General features: G+C 35.9%; 1 protein-coding gene across 1 annotated transcript; it reads right to left on the reverse strand.

Annotated features, from left to right (window-relative positions):
- Positions 1 to 6,505: 6,505 nt before the first annotated feature.
- Positions 6,506 to 12,177, reverse strand: LOC110898485 (translation initiation factor eIF-2B subunit gamma). Its single transcript, XM_022145275.2, has 12 exons — positions 11,978 to 12,177; positions 11,792 to 11,887; positions 10,986 to 11,063; positions 10,246 to 10,326; positions 9,958 to 10,177; positions 9,829 to 9,887; positions 9,694 to 9,743; positions 8,605 to 8,692; positions 8,261 to 8,518; positions 8,085 to 8,177; positions 7,032 to 7,136; positions 6,506 to 6,946 (listed from the first exon to the last, which is right to left on the reverse strand). The coding sequence occupies exons 1-12, from the start codon at positions 12,041 to 12,043 to the stop codon at positions 6,767 to 6,769; spliced, it is 1,374 nt and encodes a 457-aa protein (XP_022000967.1). The 5' UTR covers positions 12,044 to 12,177; the 3' UTR covers positions 6,506 to 6,766.
- Between the last annotated feature and the right edge of the window lie 924 nt (positions 12,178 to 13,101).

Below are 13,101 nucleotides of genomic sequence, written 5' to 3' on the forward strand. Positions count from 1 at the left end.
TAGCTTGGTTTATATAGCTGTTTTGAAGCCATAAGATCATCACAAGTGTCCCATGTGTTGGCATGATCTTTTGGAGGCTTAAACACATGTCAAATGCTAATTAAATGGTGGCAAATTCGAGTTCTTGGGCTCCAAGACTTCACACATGAAGCTGCCAGGTAGCTACTGTTGCAGCTGGAAACTTTCTACATAAAACAGGGTGTCGCGCCCTGTGACGGGATGGCTTCATGCCATCGTGGCACGCCAAGCCCTCAATGGGTTCGAAATTTGGCAGAAATAGTCCCTGCAATTGTTTTGTTGCATATTGTCACTTTTAACCCTTTTTAACCCACTTTTTTGGTAACATAAAGGTGTTAAGGCATAAGTAACTCAAATTATGCCCAAAAAGGTCATGGATGTCGGTTCGTTCGGTTGCATGGTTGCGTTTTTTCGCGTAATTACATCAAACGCTATAAAGGACACGAAAATGACCGAAACTTTGGAACGATTGATATTTTTGCATTCTTATCAATAAAATACAAGATTTTAATGATTACAAAAATTTTTGGATGTGTGAACCTGGTCCGTATTCAAATATATGAGAATCGACAGACTTTCGCAGTTTGTCGCAAATAGTCCCTGGACTCAAATAAGCGTGTTTTTGCCATACTGAACCCTTCAAAATTTATTTCTAAGTTATGTAAGGGGTAATTAGGGTATGTTTAGCTCATGTCATTGTTCCGGACTGTACGTTGCGTTAAACTGATTACGTTTGCGTAACAATTTACGTATAACTTCCAGAAAAGCATTTGAGAGTTCGAATTTGTACAAGGATTGAAATGTGTAAATGTCACATGTCATTATACAATCCCAAAAATAAAACACATGGTTTCATTAAATACGAATTTGTTTGGGATTGTATGATGATTGAAAAGGCACAAATGTCACAATGCCCATAATACTCACTTGAGCTGTACGACCCGTATTCAAGTCATGGAAACTTAAAAACACCTTATAAATATATAAATAGATCGTGACAGCTGGAAACTCGAGGAGATCGAATAAAAGAGATTGTGGAGGACGACAAGAAGAAGAAACCGAAGTTATTTTGGATGAGAAAAATGTTTGGAGGCTTGAAGATTATAGATTAAAGATCTAACCTTTCGGTTAGCAGTTGTTTGTTGCTCGGGGTACTAGCTTTACTATTTTCATCTTTCTAAACTATCCAAACATGATTTCTTTTGTTTTTAGTTTGTTTTTGTTAATCACGTTCAGCTAAACATCTAATAACTATTCAGATGCGATGATTCTTATGATGATTTGATTTATGAATGTTTGATTTGTTTATATGATGTCATTTTAGTAAAGTATTTTATCGTTTATATTATGATGTGTATGATTGCACTTTGATATTGTTGATTGTGATGTTGAGTTGTGTGGTTGAATCGATCTTTTAATGAGGTATGGTAGTTAGACTCGGTTTCTTCTATCTCTAGGTTATATTGATGTCCATTAATCTAGGCATTGAAACCTTACCCAGTTTTAGACAATTTTGTAACAGAATTTGTTAAACGTGTGAGCTACCCATGGGAATGATATAAAAGGACCTGAAAATTAGTTAGAGTTTTTCGAATGGTTGATCTTGGTTTGTTCATAAATTGCAATGTTCGTAGATCAGTCTCGAACCCAACCTAGAAACTCTAAATTATAAGAATCCATAATAGTACTAGCTTTGTTAAATTAGGTTTTGAGGTGTGTCTGTCTATAGCTTCATTCCTTTCATTCAACAGGATCATCCTTACCTGGCGTTGATCCATCTTAGCACTTCACATGCTAAAACATCATCATTTATCTTATCTTTCCTCCTTTGATGATTCAATCCTGAGTATTTACCTTTCGAAATCTAGTTGTTTACAACTCTTTTCTAATTCCTTTGTAGTTTTAATATATTTAGTTTTCATTACTCTACAATCAATAGATTACATCTTAAGAGATAACCTAGTAGCAAGAGCTACTATGTCTATGGTTGATATCCGGTATCTTACATTTGCTATACTATATGATGATAGATTTGCTTGCATGTTACGTGCGTACATGGGCGGAGCTTTATTGGGGCCGAGGGGTGCCCCTGTCCCCACCTATTTTTCGCTCGTGGTGTTAATTTTTCGCTTTATTGGGGCCGAGGGGTGCCCCTGCCCCGCCGATTTTTTTCATTTTGAGAGTCCAGCCCCTACTAAGTTTTCGTTCAAGCTCCGCCACTGCGTGTGTAGCTACTAGCTAGTATTTTTGATATTTTACCATTTAAAACTAGCAAACAAATATTTTTATAAATCGAAAGGACATACTGAACTAAAAGACATAACTATGTAAATTTACTTTATTTTACATAGCTATGCAATTGTATGTGTAAAGTGGATTTTTGAAGTTAGAAAGGGACAACTATGCAAGATTAATCGCACAGCCGTGTCACACTCGATGTGTCACTTCCTATCAGTTCGTGATCAAAGGGTGGCACTACTATGTCAATCTATTTTTTTTTTTATATAGATTTGTCATTTCACGAGACAAATTTAAAAGCTTTTCAAATAATAAATGGTAAATTCTGAATTACACTAAATTGGGCACGACCCTCCGAACTTTTCGCTCAGCAGTGTTATGTATGTAGCTTTCATATAGAAATTTTTTGGTATGTACGTTTTCGACCCCCCCCCCCCCCCCCCGCGGTCGGAAATATAGCAAATTGCAGTAAATACTAACAAAGACATCCCAAATCTAGTATGATTTATTCAAATTGTGAAAGATTAAAACCTTTGAGCAAACAATTTCTTGACAACTTAAATATAAACCATTTATATATAATATGACTGAAACCCTCACCAATTAAATAGTGACTCCGGTGGTTTGGCAAACAATTAGATCATATAATATAATAAGTAATTTAAAGAGAAAAAGAGAGAATGAGTGAAATTTTAACTTAAACTAGATCATATAATATAAGTAATTTAAAGAGAAAACGAGAGAATAAGTGAAACTTTAACTTAATACGTGGACCATCCACGTATTTTCTTTTATTTATTTCTTAAAATATAGGTTTTGATATGACATAAATATTATTTTTCTATTTTAATAATCTAATACTGAGATGCATTATGGCTTAAAAAGTGTGTTTGTTTTAAGGTTTTAGGTATTTTTGTTTTAAAAACTAAAGTAATAATAACTATTTGGTTTAGAGGTTAAAAGTCATATTATCTGATTAAATAACTAAAAGGTAATAGTTTTTTATACGCATTAAGGCTAGTGGATTTACACATAGATAACTTGTACATTTAAAAATTCTAATTAATTAGTCATTTTAATTTCCGTCTTAGTTCAAAACAAACATATATTTTTTTAATCTAAACTCATTTTTAATTTTATAAACATAATTACTACATAGTGGCATTCACCGCACGATGCGACAGCAATTTGGTTTTTTTGGGTACCAATTCATCTTGTTACGACACTAGTACCGTACTATTAATCTAGGTTACACTACTATATTTGAATACTACTCCAACCGGAATATAAAAGCGAAAAAAAGAAAAGTTGCAATATGCCCAAAGGATCCCGACACAAAACCAAAAAACCAAATACCAGTACCAGTTCCGATAATAACAATATCGATACCGATGTTGTTTGGTCGGAAATTGTTCGGCTCTTCAAGGTACTGATATCGACACGTGTTTTGCATCGATCGAAAGACACCGACCTTCGCTTTTAATTGATGCGGGAGAAATTCAGTTTGTACCAACACGATACCAGCACTCGGTATAACAACCAAAAGTGAAACTCAATGAATAAAGTCACTATATTCCCAAAAGGATATCGACGTGTGTTTTGCATCGATCAATAATCATAAAACGAATACCGATATCGCTTCCAATAATATATGTGGTGGTATCATTTCACTTTCACGTTACTCATACGGTGGTTGTGCTCGCTCTAACTTACAATACCAAAAAAATATTTTTTAAATACAACTCCATTTTTCAACAAAAAATTTACTATGATGTCGAGCAAAAAAAAACACATCACGCGTATTCAATTTTTTTTAAATCAACGAATGTAAGTTATTAGATAAAAATAAAATTATTAAAAACTTAAAAAAGGTTACTTTTCATTTCTTTACTTTTTAATAATTATTATTTTTAGTGGGATTACTCGCACTTTGCAGCGGTCTTTCGGTCAGTATCGATTTGGTTCGGTGTGGTGTGGTGCCGACAATCGATATAGCACCTGAAATAAATATGCCTAATAGGATATCGACACGTGTTTTACAATGATCGAAAACCATATAAACGAATACCGATACCAGTATCAGCTGGTATCTGTTCAGTTCGCCATGGCACCGTTATCGTATGGACACTCGCTATAGCTTACGGTACCAAAAAATATTCTATTGCAAATACAACTCCATTTTCAATAAATTCTATACCGCCACGTCGTGATAACCGTAAAAATACAATATCGCTACCGATGTTCATATGGTATTGGTTCACTTTCACATTGTAAAGAAAAAAAAATCAACTATATTTGACTCACTTGAATAAAATTTTATTGAATCATTAATAAAAATAAGTTGGAGTTTTATAAAACGTCATTTTACATGACTAAAACAACAAAAAAGGTAAACAATGTTTCTTTAAATAAAATAATTATACCGAGCCAACTTTGATGACACGTACGTTTGTGTTTAGATCACCTGTACATTATCCACAACTCTGTTTTCGGCGAAATTTATATCTAGACGTAGATAACAATAAGCACATTGCAATGTGATACTCGTAATTTTTATAAAATATCATATCTTATAACTTATAAGAAACAAACAAAATATGCTTCAATGTTATAAACTCGTTAATTATGAACGAAAGTATCTCAACTGGTGGGAGGATTCTCGAGGTTTTGAGATTCCGTTTGACGTAGAGGCCATTTGAACTATGTATAGAGATTACTTTCAGATTAAAGTACTTCGTTTGAAGAAGAAGAATAATCAGATAATATTAAAAGTTTCCTCCCTGATCTCTCTAACTTATCACCATTTTGCTCCCCGCCTCTAACTCCATCAATTTCCACCGTTAACTTCTAGTCACTTGCCCCTCACATGAGGGGCATTTCAGAATCCTCTCTTATTAAAAAACCTGTCATCTTGTTCACTTTTAAAACCCTAACTTGTCACAATCTTATCTTCTTCTAGATCTATTGAAAGCTTAAAACCTGGCATCTCATTCTCACCATTTATCTATCTCTGTACCACCACCCACCACAACCAAAGCCATTAGCACCGGCGTTGGTGGTGGAGGTTTCAGATCTCGCTGGTGAGTGGTTGTTTTAGATCTTGCCGTGAACCAGAGCCACCATCACCACCACCATTGTCGCACCATCACCACTGCCATAGTCGCACCCTTCAAGATTGTCGCACCCTTCAAGATTTCCCAAATCTGAAAAGCAATAGCCACTAAACTTGGATCTGTGTCTTCCCTTGTTTAAGCTGTTGTTGCCAATGAGCAACATTGCATGTTCCCTAAACTTGGAGACTTTTGCGACTTCTCTTTGCGTTGCGGTTTCACAGGTTCTGGATCTAAAATGATTAGATTTGACTTTGCATATGCAAATAAGTCGAAGTTAAAGTTAGTATTGGATGGCTTGGAGCTTATGCTCCTAATTTCATCAATTCGAGGGAAGCTCTTTGCTTTCTTTCTTATATGTTCAAATATACTCTCCGGTTGGTATTTTGGACCGAATGTGTTTGCCTGGCTCACTTGATTCTTCACATGGATTAAAACCTTCAGTCAGGTCTAAAAATTCTTCAGTGTCATTGAGTGCAATAGCCATTAAAAACCTTGTCCGGATCTGGTTTTTCTTGGATCTGAGTCGCCGGTGGAAAGGATTGGGGGTTTAGGAGAGTATGATGTTTTTCTTCGGATCTAGATTTTGGATCTGGCCAGAAGTTGGTGGCAGGTGGTGGTAGACGTTGGTGGTGGCAGTGGTAGTCTACTGGTCCAACAACTACTGAGATTTGTTTGAAAATGATAATAAAATGGATTTAATGAATTAATAATAAAACGAAAATGATAAAAAGTTTAAATTGGAAAAGACCGAAATGCCCCTCATGTGAGGAGCATGTGACTAGGAATTAACGGTGGAAATGGATGGCGTCTGAGGCGCGGAACAAAATGGTGATAAGTTAGAAAGATCAGGGAGCAAAATGGCTATTTTTAAAGGATTTGAGCAAAACCATTAAAACGACCAAACCACAGGGAGCAAAATGAAAATTTACTCTTCAATTAAAAATACTTTCCTTTAATTAACCCACGACCGCAACATCAATATGTCCTTGGTTATGTATTAAAATAATAATAGTACAAACACGAAGTGGGACAAAGTTTGTAAGGTGGACAAAATCTATATCTATAGATGCAATCTCCTAAATCGTTTCACTCGCCGATTATCAATATTGTTGTCTTTCATTGACACGTATACCAAATGGAAAAGGTTCAACCACATTAAAAAAAGGGTAATTGCACGGTAACCCTAACAGGACCATTGACAGGCAGGGAAGGGAAGGCAATAAGTTTAACTGAAAAAAGAATAATGTACCACCAAATGACACAAAATTCCACTTGCACTCTACATGGCCTAAAAATTAATTTCACCAGAAACTGAGATTTCCTCATACAAAAGGAAAGTGTGATTTCAAAAGCGAACCGAACCGAACCTTACCAAAAGATAAAGACGGGGTTGTTTTCTATTTCCTTAGTAATTCCCCTTTGTGCTCACTGCCAGCAGCAACCACATAACCAGCACCAATCTGACAATCCCTAAGTAGAGCACGCTCTTGGAGTTGTACGTTACTGGAAATGATTGTTCCTTGTATAGAACACCCGTCTCCAATGGTAACATGGTTCATGATGACTGAATTCACAATCTACAAACAAAAACAGGCCATGTGAAGTGTGTAGTTATGGTATTGACAGTACTCATCTATACAAAAAGGAAAACATATAACACACCTTCACATTGGATCCTATCCGACAATGACGGCCGATAACAGATCGCTTAACGCTGCATTTGTCACCCATTTGTGAGCCTTCCCCCAGCATGCATTGTGGTCCAACCTATATTAAAATCAAAAAATATTAATAAACAAGAAAGAAACACGCTTACCCCTTAATTTATTGAAGGTTTAAATATAGTTTTGTAACCGTATGTAACAATTTCTTTATTTATTTATATAAAAATAAAAAAAGATTAAAAAGAGTTTACATGTCAGCCAACCCATCCATCCCTTCGCTATATGATTTACCCTTCTAAAATCTCTACAAGGATCCAATCGCAATGGTACTTTTTCTTAAGGGTAATACAGTATTTGTTTTAACAATGTATTTTAAGGTCACATACTACACACCCCACCAATTACAATCTTGATCTTTTTACATGCAACTTTATCTTGCAAACTTTAGGTTGTTAGTTTGAGTCTACTTTGTTCGTTAAAGAAGAGCAGTGTCCCCTATTGGTAAATCAGAAAAAGTTCCCACGTGAAAGAAAATCTTAACTATGTAGTTAATATCCCGATATATCAACCGATATATCAGTGATATATCGGTTATCGGTCCCCAGCCGAGATAGCGGTACAAAATATTGGTCAGAATATCGGTACCAATAATATCAGGGATATTGTCCGATATTTGACCGATATAGGACCGATATTTGATCGATAGATCACCGATTTTCCCGATATCAATACCATTATTCTTATTTCTACTGTTCATTTTTCTTCTTATTGCTGCTTTAGTGTTTTAAGTCTTAATTGTTAGTTGTTACTGTTAAATGTTAGTGTTTTAAGTCTTAGTCAGTTCTTACTTGTTACAATTGTTAGTGTTAAATTGCTACATATATAAATTTAGCATGATATTAAAATTACCGATATCCCATCACGATAACCGATATCTCAAATATCAGTCCTTGACCTACCGCATTAACTACTTAGAATCTTAAATAGTCCAGGATAGCAAACGGGGCTTAACATCTAGACCAATACACAGTCTTGAAGGAAGATAACTTACTGTGGTTTTGGAGCCGAGAACAGCAGATGGATGAATAACATTGTTGTGCACAGAGAATGTACATCCCGATAGGTGACTTGCATCTCCTATCACCTGACGACGACATGCTCAACAGTCAAACCTCAGCAGCAACCTTACACTAAAAAGAAAAGAAAAGAAAAGAAAACGAAACTCACATCTCGGTTAACGTCACTATACGCTTGAATGGAATTTAGTCTTGCACAATATTTGGTCTTGTTGGCAATATAAACACAACATTTATGGGTTTTTCTCTCAGCCGGGGAAAACCCGTTAGGACCCAAAGCGTACACTTCATGAAAACTCGGTGTAGACGCATTAGCCAGCAGCTGAGACAGCATTACTTTATCCATATTATAATTATCCTCGTTCCCGTTTTCTGCAGCTTGTACTCCATTCAATAATATTTCAGACCTCTGATTCATTAAGCAATAGAAGATGTTACATAATAATGCTAATAAAATGAAGAAATAAAAGACGTGTGGAGTCTTAACAAACCAACCAGCTGACTTTTAACAAGATAAGGCAGCACATCCTGCTTTAAGCTTCTAAAAGTTTGCTTTTGATTAAGAACTTGCTGAAGAACAGACCTACAAAAAAAGATATTTAAAGTGTAGGAAATAGAAATTGTAATAGATCAATTTATTATAGGGGTGTAACCGAGCCAAGTCGCTAGTGAACTACTCGATAAAAGCTCGAAATGATCCATCCAAGCTTAAACGAGCCTGAGTCCGATATTAAAAATAAGTTTGTAGAGCTTCTTATCGAGATCAAGTAGGCTCGCGAGTAGGTCTGCAAACGAACCAAACGTTCGGCGAACAGTCCGTGAACCATTCGGCGGGAAGTTTGTTTGTGTTCGTTCGTTTATTAAACAAGCGAACACAAACTAGAAATTCCGTTTGTTTAGTTAAATGAGCAAACATGAACAGAGGTCGTGTTCGTTCGTTTATGTTCGTGAACGTTCGGTAACGTATTTGATAGTTCATTAGTGTTTTTAGTTTTTATATTTATTTAAATACTTCAAAAATCCGACAAATTAAATATCCAATAAGTGTCAGTGTATTATATATTTTTTCATGAACAATTGTTTGTGTTCGTTTGTTTCCATTTGTGTTCATGAACACTAGTTTGTGCTCTTTTGTGTTCGTCAACGTTCCTTTTTTGTCTGTTGTCTAAAATTAACAAACGAACACGAACAAGTTCATTTCCTTAACAAACAAACAAACACGAACATAAAATCTCGTTCGATAAGTGTTCGTGAACAATTCGCGAACACGTATATTTCTGAACAAACGAACACGAACAAGGTCTTGTTCGTGTTCGTTCGGTTCGTTTGCAGCCCTACTCGCGAGCCTAAACAAGCCTACTATTTATATATTTTTATATGATATATTAAATCTATATTTACATAATAATTATTGTTATATGATATAAATTACTCAACAATATATATTATTTAATAATAAAAAACTATAATTATAAATGTATATAAACAAAACATAAAGGAGCTAAGCTCGAGCTCGAGCTTACGGCTCTTTTACACCCCTAATTTAGTAAAACCATCAAATCAAAAAATATCTAGAATCCAGACCTTTTGAATGCATATAAATGGGCATCCATTAAATCAGCATGAATTTCCATCTACATGTGTCAAGAAAACGACACCAAGTGAGAACTATTGTGATATCACACAAGTTTTGATTTATTCTGTGCACGTAACGTTTACCTTCCCTACAGCACGAAGGATGCTCTTTTGAACTTTAATATCTTTCTCAACTTCCATACCTAAAAAATCACGTGTTAATAGATAAGCGTAATTTATACAACTGAAAAATATAATATATAAAGATCGAACCAGCTGCTATGTATAGAAGAAATTGTTGGGTTAGGTCCAGGCCGACAATATTATGGCGTACTGGTTTCTTTGTCTTGTCCTTTCCACTGGAGGTACCCGACTCTGTGGGCCCACTGATCGGTGCAGCACAGAACAATGCAGTTACTGCCGCATCATGCCGTCTATGAGCAGCGGCCACTGCTCCAGGCGATATGTCACAAACTAGATCGCCACTCACAACCTACGCATGATAAATTTAGTACTCTAGTAACAAAACAGAATTTACCATGATGAGACTGTCCAACCAACCAGGATGTCGGAAGCGGTTAAATGATGAGCGATTGCGCGCAGGGCACCAGCGGTTCCAACTTCTTCCCCCACAGAAGCAACCTATAAATGCTGAGCTTAGCTCAATTTTCAATAAAATACCATCCAATGACCTTTGCTTCCTTTCTTACATGAAAGAAAAACGAGTCTGAGGCGCGCCTCATGGGGTTTTTATTGCATATGCGCCTCAGAGGGGCTGAGGCGCTAAGAAAGGCTGCGCCTCAGGTGTGCCTCACGGGATTTCCATAGTTGTTTTTGATGTTTTTGACTTTTCGTGTCAATTTCAAGGATTTCATGTCTTTTTTATGCATGTTTTTGATGATTTTGATGAATCTGATGATGAAATTAGTTAGTATTATTATTTTTATAATATGTATAATTTTTATACTTATTTATTAATACCGCCTCGGCCTTACGCCTCGTTTCGCCTCGAGGCTTACGCCTCGTGAGGCGAAGGGAAAACGCCTCGAAACTCGTTTCCGTTCTTTTAAACCTTGCCTACGTCTGGTTTTAACAGAACTTTCACATGCTTTTGGCAGAGGATATCAGTATAGTGGCACTAGATCCCTCTTACCACCATTTATATAACGAAAACAAATACATGAATTCTAACTATTAAAGCATGCAATGTCCTACAGGAAAACTCAATTTTCAAAACCTCAACTAGAACTAGATGGGTTTTTCCAACACAGAAGATAAAGGGACTGTTAAGCCAGATTTACCTGAACATGTAAACGATCAACATATGCCTCAGATATCCAGTTTTCAACAAGACCCTCGGTATCTTCTCCTTCAACAACCTGTGCCCCAAAACATCATATAAAAAGTTTAAGATTGTCTGAACCATACTTCTTCTTCTTCTTCATGACCTTTTAAGAATGATAATTTTGTTATGACCTTTTAAGATAGGCTATGTAGTTAATATCCCGATCCCGATATATCAACCGATATATCCGTGATATATCGGTTATCTGTCCCCTGCCGAGATAGCGGTAAAAAATACTGGTCAGAATATCTAGACCGATAATATCAGCGATATTGTCCGATATTTGACCAATATAGGACCGATATTTGATCGATAAATCACCGATTTTCCGATCTCAGTACCATTCTTCTTATTTCTACCGTTCATTTTTCTTCTTATTGCTGCTATTAGTGTTTTAAATCTTAATTGTTAGTTGTTACTGTTAAATGTCAGTGTTTTAAGTCTTAGTCAGTTCTTACTTATTACAATTGTTAATTGCTATATATATAAATTTATCATGATATTAAAATTACCGATATCCCACCACGATAACCGATATCTCAAATATCGGTCCTTGACCGATATCCGATATTATACCGCATTAACTACTTAGAAGATAGGTATTTCAGTTATACATACTATGTTTCTTACACACTACCTAAGGCTACATGGGCACAGGCTTCTGTAACTACTACCAAGAAGAGCTTTTCATGGGACAAAGCCCCCCTTTGAAAGAAGCAAAAGAGATAAAGAAGCAGAAAGAAAGTGAGAAAAGATCCTTACAACAATGAGATCTTTGATATTACTCTGCTCCAACAGGTCCAAAACATACGAGAGAACTGGACGATTGGCCACCGGGAGCAGCGATTTGGGAACATCCTGCAGGTTAGGTTTTCAGATATATTAATACAAGTAAGTCATGACGCATATGAATACAACCGAACCGAGCGAAGCTTTCATTATTAAAACCTTGGAAACAAGAGGGGCGAGCTTCGTGGAAGTGCCTCCAGCCAGTACCACCACTTGAAAATCCATCACTGCTTTCTTTCTCAAGAGACCAACAAAGGGGGAGGAGGACTCTGGTTATGGAGAATTTGCAACACAAGGGTTAGGGTTCAAATCAAAACCCAAACAAAATTATTCGGGCGTGAGAGAAAGCTACCTTGCAAAATTAAAAGATTAAATAGACACGTTCAATACGCATTGCATATGCCATTACCGACCTAGAAGTTTAAACCAACCTTAATACGCATCGTATAGGGATGCGTATTGAAGATGTCGATTTAATTTCCCAATGTGTGTCAATAATACGACCCTTTTTTATATTGGTTAGGGTTCAAATCAAAACCCTAACTAAAAGCTCAAGACGGTTCGGTTTTAAATGAATTTGGTTTGGCTTTCTTTTTATTTATACTAGTTGAATTCTCTCGCGCGTTGCGGCGGGAAATCAGATAGTCTCAGTTTGATTTATTACGGTATCGGTAGGACATTGGCACTCGGTATAACAATTGAAGGCAAAACCCAAAAATAAAGTTATTGTAAGCCAAAAAGGACATAGACACACATTTTACATCAATCGAAAACATAAAAAACAAATTTCAGTAATGGTTTCCGAAACGAATATCAATATTGATTCCAATGGTACCGATGTCGGTACCAATGTTGTTTGATTGGAATTGACGTGTTACCGATACTCGCTATAGTTTATGATACAAAAAATACTTTATATTACTATTGAAGTTGTTCACACGGTGTTAGTTCAATTCGTCAAGGTAAAGAACAAACGGTATAAGTTGGGTTCGTCACTGTACCAATAGGGTATTCATACTCGTTGTAGTTCACTGTATAAAAAAAGATACCATATATGCTACTGAAGTTTCACATGATATCGGTTCAGTTATGTAACGCCTCGCTTTTTGTAACTTTCCTTATTGAGCAAGTTTATTGTACTTTTCATTTATGGAAACTTGTATTCCTTTATATTCGTATTTTCATTTCGTACGTTGTAATCCGAGACTTGAATCATAATGAAAATCTTATCTTTTATATGCTTGTATTATACTTTATTCATAAATACTTGTCGACTATTCATG

This window comes from Helianthus annuus, chromosome 13 (genome assembly GCF_002127325.2).
Source record: "Helianthus annuus cultivar XRQ/B chromosome 13, HanXRQr2.0-SUNRISE, whole genome shotgun sequence".
In the NCBI taxonomy this organism is placed as follows: Eukaryota; Viridiplantae; Streptophyta; class Magnoliopsida; order Asterales; family Asteraceae; genus Helianthus; species Helianthus annuus.

Excerpts from the sequence above, each read along its gene's own strand:
- LOC110898485 (XM_022145275.2), bottom strand. The coding sequence starts at position 12,043 with ATGGATTTTCAAGTGGTGGTACTGGCTGGAGGCACTTCCACGAAGCTC. Across the intron at positions 10,178-10,245 it reads TAACCGCTTCCGACATCCTG|GTTGTGAGTGGCGATCTAGT; the intron begins GTTGGTTGGACA and ends TATCATGCGTAG. Across the intron at positions 8,519-8,604 it reads ATCTTGTTAAAAGTCAGCTG|AGGTCTGAAATATTATTGAA; the intron begins GTTGGTTTGTTA and ends TTAATGAATCAG.